This window comes from Oncorhynchus tshawytscha, linkage group LG26, assembly GCF_018296145.1.
Source record: "Oncorhynchus tshawytscha isolate Ot180627B linkage group LG26, Otsh_v2.0, whole genome shotgun sequence".
Classification (NCBI taxonomy): Eukaryota; Metazoa; Chordata; class Actinopteri; order Salmoniformes; family Salmonidae; genus Oncorhynchus; species Oncorhynchus tshawytscha.
In genome coordinates, this window is record NC_056454.1 from 27769251 (window position 1) to 27790523 (window position 21273).

Genomic DNA, 21273 nt, shown 5'->3' on the forward strand with positions numbered 1-21273 from the left:
TGGTAAGCTAGACAGAGAGAATGGTGTGTGTAGGGCCTCACCCGTGCATCGTACTCCAGGACAAAGGGAGGGATATCTATCTGTTCAGGCAGGATACAGGTGAACAGCTGCTGGAGGGTCTCTACATGATGGACCTTCTGCTTCATCCCTGACACACTGAATGTAGTGAAGAACCAGGTGGACACCTGACACAAGAGAAATTAACATAAGATAAGAAACTGGTGAAAATGGGGGGGTATTTACAATTGGACTTGCCCTGAAGGTTAAATTGTAATAGTTGTTTATAACACAGATGTGTTTTGGCTGAAGCCTTCCACTGTATTTAAGTGGTAATCTATTGAGACGAATGTACTTCTCACTAAAATCCACTTATTAGGTTTGATTGAATAAGGCCAATAGACTTCCCTCTCCTCTTTACTACGCAAGTGTGTGCTTTGCTTCCCATTCCAAACCATTTAAACCCATTTTCAGCATGCATTCTAATGACCCCAGCACAATGCCTGGCCCGTCTCTCATACACACCTCAGAGTCAAGTTACCTCGGAGTTCCTGGATCCTTTAAATTGACCAATTAGTAGATTGCTAAACTGTGAGCCTTCTCCCATCTAAAGGGCTGATTCAACTCAGTAACAAAGCAGATGAGACCAGAGGTTGAAGCTTGAACAGGGTAATGTGTCAGGGAGGCTCACAGCCAAAAGAAGTCTTGGTGAAACTACAGAACAGTAGTGGGGTGCTGTGTGTGTGTGTGAAAAGAGCCCTGCTGATCTTGGTCAGAAAAGATTGTAAACTTAACAGAGGGCATAAAACAGTCAATTCAGAAAGTAAACCAAATTCCAAGTCCAAATTTTCCTCATTGAAAATAATTTTTATTTCAGTGTACCTGAACTCACTGGAATTGACCCCAACCCTGGTATATACTGTACATATCCTAATAATGCCTAGTAGTAGAAATACACCTAACAAGTGTTTGAGAAGCAGTAAAACAGGGGTACTGTTGACTTTACCTTAGAGCGAAAAGAGGGGTGTACAAAGTAGAAAGCCCTCAAGTTATTCTTAAACCTGGAATACAAAACAAAGCAAAAGCCATTTATTGACATGTCACTATTGGCTAGCATGTTAAATAGTTATAATTATTATAATGATTTATTATTGCCCTTGAGAAAGAAAAAACGCAATATCAAAAATATGCATGGAAAGAAGACTTAAGCACAAGAAGCATAGAAATAGCGCACATAGAACAGATCTACTGCTTCTTAGACTTGCTAGCAATGAGTGACAGATCTATACGTCACATTTCTATGTGAATTTGGTTGGGTCGCCAAAAACGTTACATTGTAGCTTTAACATTCAACTAAATAGCAATTCCAGTTTCATTTCCAGTGATGGATCACCCATTTTAACTGCCATCAAGTTCTTCAAGCAGCTTAGGTTTACTCAAGTATTTCCAGAACAGTTTGCTGGTTATTCTTCTTTTTGTAGACAATTGGGTCCTTTGAACAAACCAAAGACAGATTTTTTACACAACGACCAAAATGTCCATAAAAGTGCTCCAATTGTTGCGGTGTCCTCAGGCCAAGGTACTGTCAAAAGAAAACAAACTAGAAAAAAACTTAAAATCACCCAAGGCCATCCAACAGCATGCGCACACACACACCTCTACCCTTTCCAATGCCTCTCTGACATGGACATGCAACATCAATAGTCTACACCTACCTATGTAACTAACATGCAATTACATGGTTTTAGTCCCCAAATGTGGAACCAACCCATCATCACTCGGAGGCACATTGTGTAGACAGTAACCACCCATGGCCAGTACAGTAGTCTGCCTGCTTCCAAGCCGAAACAATTCGGAAGAGTTTGTGCATATATTATGACAACATTTTGTGACGATTTGGACTTCAGTAAGGCTGTTTGGGCACACGTCATTTTTTCTTGAGGCAAGCCGAAGTCAGTGCCACGTTGTCAGTGCCACGTTGTCAGTGCCAGGTCAACAGTACAGATTCTTCAATAAAGTCTTGTCATTCAATGAAAGATGATTTTTTTTTTTGCATGCAAACGAGTTAGAGGAATACTGCACCAAAAATCTTAGATGTAAAATTGCGTGACTAAGACCTCCTCGGCTAAAACGTAGCAGTTTCTCGTTTTTCAAGTGAAGGTCTTTTAAGGGAGTATGCGAGCACACTCGTTCGGTTCAGCCGAACTGAAGCATGCTGACACTTTTACAGGACACTTGGAAAAATAACACCCCAAACAAATGACCATTTTAACCATTGTTTCATCGGTGTTCTGAGAGACCTAAAAGACACCACAGGGAGGTGGAGTAGAGCCTTGTTTGGGCCAGTCCTCAAGGAACAAAATCTGTCTCTTTGGTGGACCAGCCGCTCTCCCCAGCCAGACAGGATCATGAGTCTCTCTCTTCTTGGCCTAGGGGAAGAATAGTATTGCCAAAATGGACCTCTGCTCCAAGAGCCAACGCTAAAGAGCTATAGGTAAGATGATTCCTAATGTAGCAGGTCCATTTATTGGTCTAGAACATAGATGGGCAGCTGGCTCGATCAATTTCCAAAAAGGAACTCATTCGGGGTCTCAACTTACTGTTGAGTGTTAGAATAGTAATTCTGAAATTTGGTTGTGCATAAGCAGTTTTTCCTCTTATGTCAGTCACTGACAGTCACTCAATTATCCCATGTCAGCTAACATTTTTTAGATTGGTAAATTAGTCTAGCCAACAATTTAAACTTGTAGTAATCATAGTCGAATTACTGCCTGGGGGAACCATTGATTTACTTCTCACTCAGATATATTAAAAATGGCAAACATTTCTCCCCACTGTCAAGAGTGAGGCAGTTAAATGTTTTGCTCTCAAGGTGGGCCCCCCTCAACAAAATTTCACGTAGGGCCCCAAAAAAGGCTAGGGCTGGCTCTGACTGTATGTGTGGGTATGGATGTGGGTACACACAGCCCTCCACCCTCAAAATTTCCCATCCCTGGTCTAGAGCAGCAGTGCAGTGCAGACATGGAGGACTACACAGTTTCTCTTATGTGGGACATAACTTGCTCATCACAACTACTGGGAAAATAAGTCAGAAGTGCCAAGAGTTATCAAACATGTTCTTCTGGTTGTAAAGCTGGTTTATTTGGATGATAGACCTACTACCCCATCAGCATACTGTTTACTGGTGGAAACTCAGTGAACAAAAATATAAGCACCATTACACAGGTGCACCTTGGGTTGGGGACAATAAAAGGCCACTACAATTTGCACAATGCCACAGATGTCAAGTTTAGGGAGTGTGCAATTGGCATGTTGACTGCAGGAATGTCCACCAATTCTCTGGCAACAGCTCTGATCTCTACCATAAGCTGCCTCCAACGTCGTTTTAGAGAATTTAGCAGTACATCCAACCGGCCTCACAACACGTATAAGACATTGTGTGGGCGAGTGGTTTGCTGATGTCAACGTTGTGAATAGAGTGCCCTATGGTGGCTTTGGGTCATAAGCTACGGACAACGAACACAATTGCATTTTATTGATGGCAATTTCAATGCACAGAGATACCGAGACAAGATCCTGAGGCCCATTGTCATGCAATTAATCCGCCGCCATCACCTCATGTTTCAGCATTATAATGCACAGCCCCATGTCGCAAGGACCTGGAAGCTGAAAATGTCTCAGTTCTTCCATGGCCTGCAGGCTCACCAGACATATCAACCATTGAGCCTGTTTGAGATGCTCTGGATCGACAAGTAGAACAGCGTGTTCCAGTTCACGCCAATATCCACGCCAACTACGCACAGCCATTGAAGAGGAGTGGGACAACATTCCACAGGCCACAATCAACAGCAGGGAATCTGGTGTTTTGCGGGTACTATTTAATGAAGCTGCCAGTTGAGGACTTGAGAAACAGACGCCTCACAAGTCCTCAACTGGCAGCTTTATTAAATAGTACCCGCAAAACACCAGCCTCAACGTCAACAGTGAGGAGGCAACTCCGGGATGCTGGCCTTCTAGGCAGAGTTGCAAAGAAAAAGCCATAGCTCAGAGATTAAGATGGGCAAAAGAACAGACACCGAACAGAGGAAATCTGCCTAGAAGGCCAGCATCCCGGAGTCGCCTCCTCACTGTTGACGTTGAGACTGGTGTTTCGCAGGTACTATTTAATGAAGCTGCCAGTTGAGGACTTGTGAGGCCTCCGTTTATCAAACTAGACACTAATGTACTTGTCCTCTTGCTCAGTTGTGTACTGGGACCTCCCATTCCTCTTTCTATTCTGGTTAGAGCCAGATAAAAATACAGTCGGTTGTAGAATCTCTCAATGACTATAACAACTAGCTTCAAAGACTGTAATCTCACATTGTTCACAAAAGAGGAAGTTGTGTAGTACGACCACTGCTGAGAAGTTGGAGTACTGTGGGTGGTCCTGCCTTATCTATGGCTGTGGGGTTGAGGTGAGAAGGCTTCTGGTTTTCAGCTCTAGTGCAGTGTGAATGTGTCCGTAGACAGGGAAAAAAGTATTTAGTAGTCGACCTCGTCTTAGACTTACTAAAGCAGAGGGTACGCATGGTTATGGTGTATAGTGTTGACATTGGCACTGCCAAGTTAAAATGTATGGTGCTGTGACATTTTGAAACAGAAGAGGGGAGATTAGAAGTCACGTAAAACCTGATGCCATTTTCTTCAATTGCACATGAAATTCATTCATGGCCGATTGTTGTCAGCAACGAGCTGTTTGATCAGTGAAGTTTGTAGAGTTGGCCAGAAAAGCAAATATTTTCGTAATGTTGGTGTCTGTGATTTGGGCTGTGTCACCGCCAATATCTAATTTTCCGGGAACCTTCTCAGAGCGTTGGGCAGCCGTTCCATAACAGACTCCAGGTTTCCAAAACGTATGTGTACCCGAAAGCTAACCCGTTTCAATTCTCGGAAAGTGGTAATTTGTACATGTAGGTAGGGGTAAAGTGACTATGTATAGATAATAAACAGCGAGTAGCAGCAGTGTAAAAAACAAAGGGGGGGGGGGTTAAAGACCCCAGAACAATTTCACGGTAAATCCCCAGTCACAGGGAGAACGGTTTCATCTTACGCATTCAGATTTGATTCACTTGTCGTACCTGGTAACCAACAGTCTGTAATCGTCTCTAGACTTCAGTTCTCTCTCTTCACTAAATCAGTAAAATATGTGGTGTGCCTCTTACTTCGTGTCTACAATCTCATGAAGCTTCTTAAGGAATTCAGAGTCCAGATGGTTGTGTTCTCCGGTCAGAGTGTGAAAGTAAACCATCACATACTCCTTCACTGTGATGTGGTCCATGACATGGATGAAGTACAGCAGGGCCTGTAGTGAAGTAATACACACATGGTGGAGAGATCAAGGTTTGTTCACAGAGCAACAATATTGATTTATTTTCTATTGTGCAACTAAAACGGTGATGTTCATGATGTTGCCTCCAAATGAAGCCTGGTACCTTTTCCATGTCGATGAGGGTGACAGGAATATTTCTGCCCACAAGAACCATCACTGTCCTGCCACACATGTCAACACCTGTGGAAACACACACCACTAAAAGATAAGCCCAGCAGCCTGCCAGTATTACTACACTGCCTCCTAGAGGAGACAGGAACAATTACATTCAGTGAAAAAGGAGGGTGTCATGAGCCTCACTATATTATATCTATGGCTGAAAAAGTATAAAAAGCGATCCAACTAACTAAATTAACGAGTTTGAGGAAAGAGAAAGCAAGAGAAGGAGTGAAAGATGTCCTGCCATGACAGAGGCTGTTTCATTACTGGTCATTTTTATCCTGAGAAAGAAATTATAAAACTGATTATTTCACCCCCGGATGCTGTGTTCAATGAGCTGGAAAAAGGATTTCACATACAGACACACACTGAACTCACCAGTTTGATATAAGGCTTTCAGTGCTGCTATGTCAGACAAGTCCTCTGCTCTGGCTCGACATAACCAGCGGTTATAACTGCAACGATAGGAGAGGTTAACACACATTACAGAAACACTGTACTGTAAATGTTGGTAAAACTAGGGTATAGGATGCATGGTAGGGATGTAGTGTACAAGTTGTGTAACACACTTTCTCTGGTGCTGTTTCTGCATGGTTGCATCAGACAGCTGGCCCTGCAGGATTAGTTTGCGCTGTTTGTCCACGTCTCCCTCCATCCGGGAAAATGCATGAGTCCCCACCTGGCCCAGGTCTGAGTCTAGAGTCTCTGCCTCAGAGTCAACTACACAGCACACACACAGATACAACAATCTATGAAAATGACTAAACTCTTAAAGAAAATACACTCTCCCTAATTGTTATATAAATATATACATTCAAATATATTTTGAAACCATTGCTCTGAAAAGTCTGTGTGTGTGTGTTTATTCCAGTGTTTGTTGTCGTTGGGCCTGACTCACACCTCTAGGTCTGGAGTTTTTAATCTAGGGCTGAGCCCCATATGGACAAAAGTCATCCAAGGAGATGCAATATTAAGGCATAAAAGCATACACATGGCTAATGTGAGTAACTAAAGATAATATACCAGTCCAGTATATTCATATACATCAACACATCTAGACAACTAAAACAACCTTACGGAATGAGAAACCTTTTCAACATTCAAGAAAATATCTGAACACAAGAGGGATTCTGCATTCCTTTATTGAAGACATACCGGTAAGTGGCAAAATGAAGGAAACACCAACAAAGGGTCTTAACAGGGCATTGGGCCACCACGAGCCAGAACAGCTTCAACTCACCTTGGCATAGATTCTACAAGCATCTGGAACTATATTAGAGGGATGTGACACCATTTTTCCATGAGATATTCCATCATTTGGTGTTTTGTTGGTGGTGGAAAACACTTTCTCAGGCACCACTCCAGAATCTCCCATAAGTGTTTAATTTGGTTGACATCTGGTGACTGAGATGGCCATGGCATATGGTTTACATCGTTTTCATGCTCATCAAACCATTCAGTGACTACTCATGCCCTGTGTATGGGGGCATAGCCATGGTAGCCAAAATAATGTCTTGCCTAGCATTTTCATACCCTAAATATGATGGGATGTTAATTGCTCCAGAACCACACCTGTGTGGAAGTACCTGCTTTCAATATACTTTGTATCCCTCATTTACTCAAGTGTTTCCATTATTTTTCCAGTTACCTGTACATCCTCCTCTCTGCCATCAGAGCACCTGTCAGGGCAGCGCTCAGTGGAAAAGATGAACCAACAGAAAGACATGGTTAATTTAACAATTGGGCTCCTAATGCCTTCCACACCGATGTAAGAGCCATCACTCTGTCTGTCTGTGTGTAGTGTGTGTTCCACCACTGGCCGAAGGTATGACTGAGATGTTCCACTAACTCGACTATGAAAGATCATCCTGCATTCTTCTCCCATGTCCACTGAGTGCGTTTCCATGGATACAAATGACCTGGTTTTAAACCAGGTAGTACTGGCCAGGACTGTGCTGTTCAGACTCCAGGAAATACAGCTGCTGCTTAGAGATGAAGAACTGCCGGTGGCGGCAGGTCTATTATCACCATGTATTTATACAATGCATCACCTACATGGAATGGATGTTGTTCAGGGCCTAAACTGGCGGATAAGATGTTTATTTCACCAGCCACGTTGGCAGGTGGTCAGGACTCCACAGTGAGAGCATTTCACTTGTATTTGCAAATAAAAATAGAGTTAGAAGTCAAGCATGAGCACATTTAGAGCCTTAAAAAAGTGTTTGTTTTTGAAGTGTTTGTCTTTCTGTTTCATAGCTGGTACCTAATCACACAAAGACCTATGACTCCTATTATATATATATATATATACCCTACCTCGCGCATTGTGCATAAACACTGCCTGGCTGGGGAGCTGTGTGCACTGTGATTGAAGTGAAGATTCATTTTTTCAAGTCTACTAAAGTGAGCGTTTTTTTTCTTTGTGTTTCTTAGCTATTTACAATGTTTTGTTCACAAGCTAGATTGCTTTTTAATGTTTGAGTACAGTATCATGTCTTCGCTGAAGCAGTCAGATTCTCATATGTCAGTCACACTGTCACTGACAACTCCAGCCGCTCCAAGTGCCGTCACCTCCTGCCCTTAAAACAGCAGCTGAACATTTGGCTCATCTATTTTGGCTAAAAGATTTGAGTCACATCTTTGGGGTAAAAATGTTGCAATATACCAGATCACTTCTTGCTAGTAATACATATATTGCTTTAGAAACATTACAAAGCATGCTCATCCGTTTTTTTGTTTATGGTATAATTATGTCGGAAAAAATATTTTGGCTGGTAAAAAATCTGATTGGCTGGTAGATTTTAATTTATTATTATTATTATTTTTTATTTTTTTTATCTACCTGCCACAGTGGCTGGTGGATCAAAAAGTTTATTTCAGGCCCTGATGTTGTTGCTATGGTAACCCTATTGAAACCACCATGCACAACAGCTCAGAGATGAGTCACATCTAGGGGGTTGTGGGAAATGTAGTCTTACCTTCCAGACAGCCTGGATTCTCGGCGATGCGGATCTGTCTCTCTGGGACTACAGGCTCACCTTCAGAGTTCCCGATGTCAGTCGGGATTAGGGGCAGGCTGGCACACTCCTCTTCCTCAGAACGAGGGTAGTAGAGAGGCAGCAGTTTCCTGTATGTGGGCTGTGACACACAAAATGATGTTAACCACACAGATATTAGATGCCACACACTCACACATGCTTTCTAACACAAAAACCTTCACACACATCCTCAGTTTCTAATCACTATGTGCATTTTCCCTCTTATCGGTGAAATACACTGTCTTTTTGTGTGTTTGCCATCTTCGACATGAATAATTACCTCAAACTGAAACATTCATGTTATATTTGATATATTTAATGTTCTCTATGAAAAACAAATATTGAGTAATCACAAGACAACTTCGCCTTCGAAACACAGCTTAAATATTTCATGCTCCAAACATTCCCCTTAAGTTGAATTTCACACCAGAAAAGAAATTAACAAGCCAGTGCAATTATATGCATGTAAAACCTAAGCATGTAAAACATAGCATGTAAAACAAGAAAAAAAGAACACACCTCTTCTGTGTCTGTCACAGCGAACACCACCGTCTCTATGCTCTCTCCATAGTTCTCCAGAAACCTGCGGACCGTTCCTGCAAACACACAGTTATACACACCGTAACAGACAACAGATATGCTAGCTGATGTGTAGTGAGCATTCTGGCAGAAAATGGTTGCTTTGTATCACCCAAGTGGGTGCTAAACATTGGTGGTGGGATAGGTGAGTTTCCCTCTTACAATGTAAAGTGCTTTGAGCACCTACTGCATTTGTAAAGGTGCTATATAAAATGCAATAAATTATTGCACACACCTTCATATGTTTCATATAGGTCAGGGGTCATGGATGAGTTACTGAACATCATGCCAGTGTCAATAGTTGACAGCCACAAGTTAACTACATGAAATTGTGACAGTGTACTATCCGCTAATGTATAAGAGATCATTAACTTAGTGAATGTATGCTGTGCGTGTGAGTGTGTGTTGTGTGTGTGTGTATGCTGTGCGTGTCTTACTGAGGGCAATGTGTGTGGCGTCCTCCAGTGGGTATCCTCTCTTAGTTGTGCTGACCACACAGACGGCCACAGATGCCATAGCCTGCTCTCTGCAGACACAAACAGCTCAAACATACTAACAGTAGCCACACCACAAACCCCATTCAATTGACAGTGCAGTACACACCACAGAGTAAAGTGGTTTATGTACATATTACCTCACCTGTACGCCTGCACAATGACTCAGTACTGGTACCCCCTGTATATAGCTGTGTTATGTTATTGTGTGTAACTTCTGCATTTAAAATAATAAATAACATAATATCAAATATTTTCTTTAAAAAAAAATGCATTGTTGGTTAAGTAAGCTTTTCACCTGCTGTATTCAGTGCATGTGACAAAAAAGTGATTTGAGAAACATGGTGACCGAGATGGCCATGGCATATGGTTTACATCGTTTTCATGCTCATCAAACCATTCAGTGACTACTCAGACCCTGTGTATAGAGGCATGAGGCTGTAAGGGAGCACCTCACGTTACACACACACCTGTGTGCTATTGTGGGGAGAGAACACTTCTCTCGTATGTAAACAAGCTGTGATCTAATCAACATGCCTAATCAACTTGCACAGTGGTTTAGATGGTACAATGATTATCTACACTATACTTGCTTGTTTTGTAACAAACTGAAATTAGGCAAACTATTCGAATTTCTGCAACCAGGAAATGGCAGAACAATTTCTGCATAGTGCATCTTTAATGTCTTACTTGGCGAGCTGCATGACGTTCCTATAGCAGTTGTACAGAGAGTTCTCAGCAGCCGTCCTGTACTTGGTTTTGTACTTGGGGCCCACCGTGTGGATGATAAAGCGTGCCGCCAGGTTAAAGCCTTTGGTCATCTTTGCCTCGCCTGTCCGACATCCTGTGGATAAACACATACATACCGGTAATACAAGTATATCAAGATCCCACAAAGAACACACCAAGAGAACATTCTTCACCTTCAACACAGCCTAGAAGGGGATTTACATAGCAACAATACCCAATGGACACAAACCAACACTTTTTCCTTTTCTAAAATATGCATTTGTATAAAAACCTGTCTGTAATGTGTAGTCTCCACAGTGCTCACATTATGTTAACAAATGACATTCACTTTCCCAGCTTAACACATGGTCATGATCAGTAGAGACAAACCAACAGAAGTTAATTGGACAACAAAAATAAGCATTCTGATTGATCAAGTTGAGATAGTGTTTTGAAACAGATGCGGTACTTTCTCATGTTTCGTGCCCACTGAGCGCAAACCAGTCATGTTGTCATTAACCTGATGAGTTAGTGGTGCCCCCTACCTTTCAGTTTGAGCATCTCGTCTCGAAGTTCAGGCCCAGCGTAAGTGTGGATGCTCTCAGAGATAGGGTTCTTGTCCGTCAGAGTCTCATTACTCGTGTTTACGATCGCTGTGCAGTTCAGCAGGGCAACATTGCCATTACTGAGAGATGACAGCAGAATGAAAGAGGGTCAGATGTCTTAACTGTATTGGCCATACTCAAGCTCCATCTCATATCTCCCTTTGACATCAAAAAGAAGAAGAAACTGTACTATGAAACAAAGTTATATAAACAATGAAAGCTTTGGATTACCTTCAATACAATTTTGGGCAAAAAGGTAAACTTTGATCCATATTCCCTCTGATATTGCCAACTACTTGTATTACTTTTTCATTGGCAAGATTGTAGGCATGACGCGCCAACAACAATAATAATCACAAAAATAATAATATGTTTGGGCAAAAGAACACAGCATTAGCCTTTGCAAAATGCATAGAAATTAAGAAGAAGATTGTGGGAGCCGTTTTGTTAGACTTAAGTGCAGTTTTTGACATTATCGAAACTGCTGGAAAAACATACGGTACCAGTCAAAAGTTGACACACCTACTCATTCAAGGGTTTTTCTTTATTTTACTATTTTCTACATTGTAGAATTCGAATCATAGTCGCACACCTCATGTAGCCTAGCCCATAGGCGTATATGTTTTGTTAAGGTTTGTTAAAGTGGCCAAATAAGTTCTTAAAATTAAGCACATGAATCTGTTTTACAACGGGTGCAGAGCCTAACTGCCATACATTAGCAGCGCTTGAGTTTTAAGTTTGGGGAAGATCATTTTTCACCATAAAAAAAAAAATCACCTTTATAATAAAAGCATTACATGCATAATCACATTTACATTCACTTTTGAGAATGGTGTTTTCCAGCTAACGGAACATTCACGCTAATAACCTACTGCCGTGTGAGCATTGCTGCGCTTATGTGAAGAAATAGCCTAATAGTGTATCCAAATTTTAAGATAAACGTTCTGATTGGTTGTGTCAGCCTCATTGCATTATTTAATTTTTGATGCTAGTGGTTGTATTAATTTGGGCTTCATCTCATCCCACAACATGTTTGGAATATTTCTTTCTAGATAGAATAGGACAACTTTTGTACTATGGGGGATAGTAGACCGACATATTCTAGTGCTTTTGCTGTTCGTTAGGCCTACTCATCTTGTTGGCTGACAAAGTGGAAGAACTGTCCAATTTCAATATCTTTAATATGCGCCTCGGAATTTGGTTAAGGACGTGCGCAGTTGCGTCCCCGATATGTTGGTCTTCACTTGTTGCCTGTGAGAAAGACCCGATCATGTGACGGAGAGCCATGTGAGTGAGGTGCATCGGAGCATGCAGCTGGGAGAAGGGAATTTTAATGATTATATTCAGCCTAAGGGCACAACGGCCACAAAAGGCATGTTTTTCTTTTAGGCGGCATTACTACCACACAAAGGGGATGCCGCAAGGAAATTGGAGGCATTATCAAGTGCTTGTCAAATATTGTGCAAGTGTGTACAGCCTGCACAAAGAAAACAAAGCAGAGCTCACACCTTTCATGCAACTTTTTTCAAATCATCATTAGAGTCACATCATGCAGACCTAGAATGTATTCAAAATTAAACATATAGCCCTAAAGTTACATAAATAGCTCTAAATTAAGCATATAGGAGTACCTGTTTCTTTGTTAAGCACTCCTTCAAATCATTTAGGGAAAATATCCTTACTATTTAGCTATGTTCAATTGTATTCTTCATACTAGAGGTCAACCGATAAATCAGGGCCGATTTCAAGTTCATATAACAAATCGGTAATCTGCATTTTTGGAAACCGATTGTGGCCGATCACATTGCACTCCACAAGGAGACTGCGTGGCAGGCTGCCTGCCTGTTACGCGAGTGCAGCAAGAAGCCAAGGTAAGTTGCTAGCTAGCATTAAACTTATAAAAAACAATCTTAACATAATCACTAGTTAACTACACATGGTTGATGATATTACTAGTTTATCTAGCTTGTCCTGCGTTGCATATAATCGATGCGGTGCCTGTTAATTTATCATCGAATCACAGCCTACTTCGCCAAACGGGTGATGATTTAACAAGCATAGTCGCAAAAAAAAAAGCACAGTCGTTGCACCATTGTGTACCTAACCATAAACATCAATGCCTTTCTTTAAAATCAATACACAAGTATATATTTTTAAAACCTGCATATTTAGTTAATATTGCCTGCTAACATGAATTTATTTTAACTAGGGAAATTGTGTCACTTCTGTTGGGTTCCGTGTAAGTCAGGGTATATGCAGCAGTTTGGGCCACCTGGCTCGTTTCGAACTGTGTGAAGACCATTTCTTCCTATCAAAGACCGTAATTAATTTGCCAGAATTGTACATTATGACATAACATTGAAGGTTGTGCAATGTAACAGCACTATTTAGAGTTAGGGATGCCACCCGTTAGATAAAATATGGAACGGTTCCGTATTTCACTTAAAGAATAAACGTTTTGTTTTCGAAATGATAGTTTCCGGATTTGACCATATTAATGACCTAAGGCTTGTATTTCTGTGTGTTATGTTAGACTTGAGTCTATGATTTGATAGAGCAGTCTGTCTGAGTGGTGGTAGGCAGCAGCAGGCTCGTAAGTATTCATTCAAACAGCACTTTCCTGCATTTGCCAGCAGCTCTTTGCTGTGCTTCAAGCATTGAGCCGTTTAGGACTTCAAGCCTATCAACTCCTGAAATTAGGCTGGTGTAACCGATGTGAAATGGCTAGCTAGTTAGCGGGGTGCACGCTAATAGCGTTTCAATCTGTGACGCCACTCGCTCTGAGACTGAAGTAGTTGTTCCACTTGCTCTGCAAGGGCCGATACCCATCGCTTTTGTGGAGCGATGGGTAACGATGCTTCGAGGGTGGCTGTTGTCGATGTGTCCCTGGGTCGAGCCCAGGTAGGGGCGAGAAGAGGGACGGAAGCTATACTGTTACACTGGCAATACTATAGTGCCTATAAGAACATCCAATAGTCAAAGGTATATGAAATACAAACAGTATAGAGAGAAATAGTCCTATAATAACTACAACCTAAAACTTCTTACCTGGGAATATTGAAGACTCATGTTAAAAGGAACCACCAGCTTTCATATGTTCTCATGTTCTGAGCAAGGAACTTAAATGTTAGCTTTCTTACATGGCACATATTGTACTTTTACTTTCTTCTCCAACACTTTGTTTTTGCATTATTTAAACCAAATTGAACATGTTTCATTATTTATTTGAGACTAAATTGATTTTATTTATGTATTATATTAAGTTAATACTGAATGAACACTTAGTTGTTATTGTCATTATTACAAATAAATAAAAATTGGCCAATATCAGCTTTTATTTGGTCCTCCAATAATCGGTATCGGCGTTGAAAAATCATAATCGGTCGGCCACTATTTCATACTATAAAATGCCACAGAATTCTAAGCAAATCTTGTCTACTAAATGAACTAGTGTAGCCCATAGCCATATTAACATAAGGACAATAGAGTATGCTATTATGTTTTTCTGAAATAGACTACATTTTCTTCATACCATGTTTCTTTATAACTGTCTAATAAAAAACATGAGCTGGCGCACACCCAGAAAAATTATTTTGTTTGGAGGTGTTGACTAACGGCAAATAAACTAAGATAGAGAGTCGCACACTCCATATAAATCAAAATTTAATGGTCACATACACATGGTTAGCAGATGTTAATGAGAGTGTAGCGAAATGCTTGTGCTTCTAGTTCCGACAATGCAGTAATAACCAACAAGTAATCTAGCTAACAATTCCAAAACTACTACCTTATACACACAAGTGTAAGGGGATAAAGAATATGTACATAAGGATATATGAATGAGTGATGGTACAGAGCGGCATAGGCAAGATACAGTAGATGGTATTGAGTGCAGTATATACATATGAGATGAGTATGTAAACAAAGTGGCATAGTTAAAGTGGCTAGTGATACATGTATTACATAAAGATGCAGTAGATGAGAGTACAGTATATACATATGAGAAGAATAATGTAGGGTATGTAAACATTATATTAGGTAGCATTGTTTAAAGTGGCTAGTGATATATTTTACATCATTTCCCATCAATTCCCATTATTAAAGTGGCTGGAGTTGAGTCAGTGTTGGCAGCAGCCACTCAATGTTAGTGGTGGCTGTTTAACAGTCTGATGGCCTTGAGATAGAAGCTGTTTTTCAGTCTCTCGGTCCCAGCTTTGATGCACCTGTACTGACCTCGCCTTCTGGATGATAGCGGGGTGAACAGGCAGTGGCTCGGGTGGTTGTTGTCCTTGATGATCTTTATGGCCTTCCTGTGACATCGGGTGGTGTAGGTGTCCTGGAGGGCAGGTAGTTTGCCCCCGGTGATGCGTTGTGCAGACCTCACTACCCTCTGGAGAGCCTTAAGGTTGTGGGCGGAGCAGTTGCCGTACCAGGCGGTGATACAGCCCGCCAGGATGCTCTCGATTGTGCATCTGTAGAAGTTTGTGAGTGCTTTTGGTGACAAGCCAAATTTCTTCAGCCTCCTGAGGTTGAAGAGGCGCTGCTGCGCCTTCTTCACGATGCGGTCTGTGTGGGTGGACCAATTCAGTTTGTCTGTGATGTGTACGCCGAGGAACTTAAAACTTACTACCCTCTCCACTACTGTTCCATCAATGTGGATAGGGGGGTGTTCCCTCTGCTGTTTCCTGAAGTCCACAATCATCTCCTTAGTTTTGTTGACGTTGAGTGTGAGGTTATTTTCCTGACACCACACTCCGAGGGCCCTCACCTCCTCCCTGTAGGCCGTCTCGTCGTTGTTGGTAATCAAGCCTACCACTGTTGTGTCGTCCGCAAACTTGATGATTGAGTTGGAGGCGTGCGTGGCCACGCAGTTGTGGGTGAACAGGAAGTACAGGAGAGGGCTCAGAACACACCCTTGTGGGGCCCCAGTGTTGAGGATCAGCGGGGTGGAAATGTTGTTGCCTACCCTCACCACCTGGGGGCGGCCCGTCAGGAAGTCCAGTACCCAGTTGCACAGGGCGGGGTCGAGACCCAGGGTCTCGAGCTTGATGACGAGCTTGGAGGGCACTATGGTGTTAAATGCCGAGCTGTAGTCGATGAACAGCATTCTCACATAGGTATTCCTCTTGTCCAGATGGGTTAGGGCAGTGTGCAGTGTGGTTGAGATTGCATCGTCTGTGGACCTATTTGGGCGGTAAGCAAACAAAGCACTTCATGATGACAGAAGTGAGTGCTACGGGGCGGTAGTTGTTTAGCTCAGTTACCTTAGCTTTCTTGGGAACAGGAACAATGGTGGCCCTCTTGAAGCATGTGGGAACAACAGACCGGGATAGGGATTGATTGAATATGTCCGTAAACACACCAGCCAGCTGGTCTGCGCATGCTCTGAGGGCGTGGCTGGGGATGCCGTCTGGGCCTGCAGCCTTGCCAGGGTTGACACGTTTAAATGTTTTCCTCACGTCGGCTGCAGTGAAGGAGAGTCCGCATGTTTTAGTTGTGGGCCGTGTCATATATAAACTCCCAGTAATTTATTGGGTAAATAAATTACTGGGAGTTTATATATGGAGTGTGTGACTGTCTAAAATAAATAATGGATTTATTGTGAAAGTGTAGGCTATATTACATGGATTTATTACACTTTTTAAAACAGATGTTCCAAAGGTCTGCATCAGTGGCTTGTAGGCTATGCGTGGAAGCCAGGAGATGCTAAGCATGTTCATGCCAATTAACGGTCAATTACCATGAGACCGGCAGTTATTTGCTTGAAAATCACCAGCTGACAAAATGTCATGACCGCCACAATCCTAAGTGTTTCGTATCAAGAAATTGACTGCATCACTTCTTGTCTTTGTGAGAGGTATTGACATGTTGAAGCACTGAACATGCTAGCAGTAAAATCTGATTTTAAAAAAACACCTCACAGAACAACATGAACTGTGACGAGACACACACACATTCCAACAAACTCTACACACACTAATATTGTATAATGTATTGTTTTATTTAGGATGTAGGCTATTATTTTACAATGATGTATTGATTTATTCCTGTTGTTTGGACGCCAGGAAGAGTAGCCCCTCCCATGGCAGCAGCTAACAGGGATCCCAAAAAATACATCAATGGCTGCATTAACACAGGCAGCCCAATTCTGATATTTTTTCCCAATAATTCATATTTTCACCAATCACATCAGATCTTTTCACAGATATTTTTCTGCTGATTTGATTGGTAAAAAGACAAATTACAAAAAAAAAATCAGATTTGGTCTGCCTGTGTAAATGCAGCCTATGTAAACAACAGTTTAAGTTAGCCTACATGTGTGTTTAAAGTGAGAATCCTGCCCATAGGGCTTTGTCCAGCTGCATAAGGGTAACTACTCAAGCAGGGTAACTACTCAAGCAGCGTGACGTACTGGGTCATGACATCCTAAGGCAGGGCTAGCCAACCCTGTTCCTGAAGAGCTAGTCCTGTAGGTTCACTCCAACCCTAATCTAGCACACCTGATTCTAATGATTAGCTTGTTGATAAGCTGAGTCAGGTTAGTTAAAATTGGGCTGAAGCAAAAACCTACAAGCCTGTAGCTCTCCAGGAACCAGGTTGGAGAGACTCATCTCAATGACTATGAAAAAGAATGAAACTTCAAAAACCTTTATTTTGGAAATCAAATCAGAAGGCAACTGTGCTACTTAGGTTTTTGTATTCACAAGCAAAGCACACACACGATCAAGTTTACGGTGAAACACGTCTGTTTCACTTCACTAAAATGCTTGATTGAGGTAGCAAAACAAGCTATGGAAAAATCATAATTGCGTCCTCGCACTTCCTTGGCAAATTACTGCAGTGCTACTTCAAAAAGGTTGGATGTGAATGAGCAAAGTATCTTAGGCCTTGCACACACTTGTTGTTAAAGGAGAAGTGCACAGCCTCGTTTTTCATCAATACTCTGTCAAATCACAGTTATGCCAAGACAGCAAGAACCAGTGTCTGGAATGTGTTTCATGTGACACTTGTTCTACAACACCTTGCTAGCTACATTATTTGATCATGCTAGCGAATAGCTAGTGTAACCAACTCTCAGCAACAACACCAGGCACAGTCTCACATTTGACAAACCCATCTGATTGTTACACAGAAGCCCATTTTCACTAGAGGAGCTATTTCCCAATCAATATTTGCAGTGCACATCAAGCTACAGTGTCTTCTGGGAAATGTGTTTTGCGCCGGGGTTTACTCATTTTCAACTATTCAATTAGTCATCCTAAGGAGATGTCTCCACCCAGGGCACTGGGACACACAAAACTCTCACCCAGTCTTTTCCGTGAAAACAGTGCCACCAAGTGTTAATAGGAAAAAGGGGGCATTCATTTTTTTACACAATTGTAATCCAATCCCTCAAGTAAGTAACGATGCAGTCACTTACCAAACTCTTTTGGACAAGTGACTTTATGACCAAAATTATTCTATTTACACTTTGTAGTCAATTGAGATACTATAATACATGTTTCTGACTTATATCGATGCCACATAGGCCATTTTCAAAAGAAGTTGGTTTTCAAGGGCAGTTGACCTTTAACGTTTTAAGCAAGTGACACTTGTGCTGATCCTTGCTCAAAGTGAGTGCAAGTCAATCAAGACACTGTGTCAACTCCTGGAAATTAAGTCAAAACAGGAGCAGAAAAGTGCTTTTCCTAAGACCTGTGTAAATAGGCCCAAGTTCAGCCCAGAGATCTGTTCCTTTAACTGCAGCAGGAATGTGAGGAGGGATTGGGGCAGCCTGGGTACAAATGTCTTACTGAGAGACTCCTACCAGTGGAACCTCTGAACACATCATGTGCTCAGCCTCCACAACAAAGAGGATTTATAAGGTAGAGGCTGGAATGATGGAGGTGGGAGAGAGAAAGAGAGTGTGTTTATTGAGGGGGGTGATCCACAGTGGTGCAATGATCCACAGTGGTGCAAAGAGCCAGGGCTACAACTTGAGACCTTATAGCCATCAACAAATGCATTTGATATGAGTTTGACAATAACGATTGTGAGAGAAAAGGAGAGAAACCCCAAGATGGAGGAGGAAAAAAAAGAGAAAGCAAGAGAGCAAAAGAGAGAGACCAAGAGATAGAAGTGGTACTAGAGACAGAGGTCCAGTGTGTATGTGTGCGACTCACTAGAGCACTATTTTCCTGTTGATGTCCTCTCTGTAGGGAAAGGGGGATAGGAAGGCCTGCTGGCTGAAGTTGTACTCCTTCTCCTCTCCCTCAGGGTCCAGCTGCCACTCCCAGGTGGACAGAGTCTGGACCTCCACAAACTGAGAGCGTGCTCCCAGAGGATCCATTCCTGCACTGCGCTGGCCGGCACCTCAATACTCGACACTGCAAACAAAGCCAGAGAAAGACTTAAGTGTATTTTCAGTGTCCACATCCAGGAACCAAATAGGAAGGAAGGGAAAGGGGGATACCTAGTCAGTTGTACAAGTGAATGCATTCAACGGAAATGTGTCTTCCGCATTTAACCCAACCACTCTCCTGAGTGACACAGCAGTCTAGGGCACTGCATCACAGTGCTAGATACACTATAGACACTATAGACACCCTGGTTCGAATCCAGGCTGTATCACAACCGGCCGTGACTTCGAGTCATATAGGGCGGCACACAATTGGCCCGGGTTTGGCCGGTGTAGGCCGTCGTTGTAAATAAGAGTTTGTTCTTAACGGACTTGCCTATTTAAATAAAAAGGTTACATTTAAAAGTTTAAAAAACCCTCAAAATAAGCATCTATGACAAGGAAAAACAGACAGTCACAATTGGTGATTACATGGGTGTTTCAGTGTTCATAATTAAGTAGGCTTGGTAATATATAAAAATAAAAATAAATTGTAAAGCGAAAGCATTTTTGCACAATCAAAGAAAGGCTTTGACTGACAGTTTTAAAATCGCTTCCAGTGTCTAGAGTCAAGACAGTAACAAACCATCCCGTTTTCAGTACTTCTAACCTCTAGTATACAGCCTGAAAACGAAGCCTCACATAATGAATGCATTTGTGTGAGGTTAGGTGGCAGTTAAAGAAAATTGGGTGAAACAGGCAAGCAAGGTCTGGCTCCGTTTTTTTCCAGAACCTGCAGCTATTTAAGATTGTGTTTTCGAGACTATCAGCTAACTACATACCATGTTAACACCTATGACTGAGGGCCTCTGTCTAACATTCGACTGGCCGCGTTCTAGGAACAGTTCTGTTTCGAAGCTTATGGCACGAGAGGGGAGGGCGTTACCGTGAAGTGAACCTAAACAGACAGGGAATTCAAAAGCACCATAAGGACGTATTGAAATGCAGAATGAAGATAAACATATAGCTAGTTGGTCTATATTTTTGTTGACCGCAGCATGGGTCAAATACACTTGACGAACAATAGTATTCCTCTCACATTTCCCAGTGTTTTTGCTTGTGCGACTACTCATATTAAGGTATTTCCATTTTAATGGATAAATATGGGAAAACATCTAATTATGAAAAAACGAAATATGTCATAATCACCAACCATGGAGCTCGAGCTCAGCTGACCATCACATTCCCAGTGTAGCATTTGCCTTCTTTTTTACTTTGATTCGCAAATGTATCTGCTAGCACGGCAGAAAATAGTAGCATGCCGAAAATGGAAAGGAATTTAAAGATGTATCTATATATCAGGAAGCTACAGGAGAAAATGTTACACCTACCCGTTTTCTTTTGTCCACGAATCTATTAGTTGTCGACTCCGAGCATGACTGAATTACAAAAAGCGAAGAATACAGGGGGTGTTCGTGATGATCTTGACATCCCAAACATGGCAAAACTCGATCTGATATAGCCAATTTCCATCGTACTGTCACGTTTACTACAGTTTGGTGAGTTCCTGATCAGCTGATTCGCGACAGAGAGGAAGACGCGAAGCGAGAGGGTTCACTCTGCCCAAAATCTGTCTACTCAAACAAGACCGCGAAGTAGTGATTGATGCACGTCGGATGAATCGTGTGGTGACTGAAGAAAAAGTGAAGAGTCCATCTGTGCTTTTGTTTTTTGAGCCCGAGTGGAGCAGCGGTCTAAGGCACTGCATCTCAGTGCTAGAGGCGTCAATACAGACACCCTGGTTCGAATCCAGGCTGTATTACAACCGGCCATGATTGGGAGTTCCATAGGATGGTGCACAATTGGCCCAGCGTGTCTGGGTTTGGCCAGTGTAGGGCCGTCATTGTAAATAAGAATTTGACCTGCCTAGTTAAATAAAAGTTACATTTAAAAAATGTATATATTAACGACAGAGTCAGAGCATTTA

General features: G+C 42.0%; 1 protein-coding gene across 1 annotated transcript in view; it reads right to left on the reverse strand.

Annotated features, from left to right (window-relative positions):
- Positions 1–20953, reverse strand: part of LOC112225475 (ganglioside-induced differentiation-associated protein 2) — a 41163-nt gene extending 20210 nt beyond the window's left edge. The window contains exons 1-13 of the mRNA XM_024389461.2: positions 20678–20953; positions 19132–19335; positions 10910–11049; positions 10326–10479; positions 9579–9667; positions 9082–9158; positions 8503–8662; positions 6094–6244; positions 5903–5979; positions 5469–5545; positions 5199–5338; positions 1004–1058; positions 42–185 (exon numbers count right to left, since the gene is read on the reverse strand). Coding sequence (XP_024245229.1) covers positions 42–185; positions 1004–1058; positions 5199–5338; positions 5469–5545; positions 5903–5979; positions 6094–6244; positions 8503–8662; positions 9082–9158; positions 9579–9667; positions 10326–10479; positions 10910–11049; positions 19132–19298 — 1431 coding nt within the window. The 5' untranslated portion in view covers positions 19299–19335; positions 20678–20953. The remainder of the gene's footprint in view (positions 1–41; positions 186–1003; positions 1059–5198; positions 5339–5468; positions 5546–5902; positions 5980–6093; positions 6245–8502; positions 8663–9081; positions 9159–9578; positions 9668–10325; positions 10480–10909; positions 11050–19131; positions 19336–20677) is intronic.
- Positions 20954–21273: the final 320 nt, after the last annotated feature.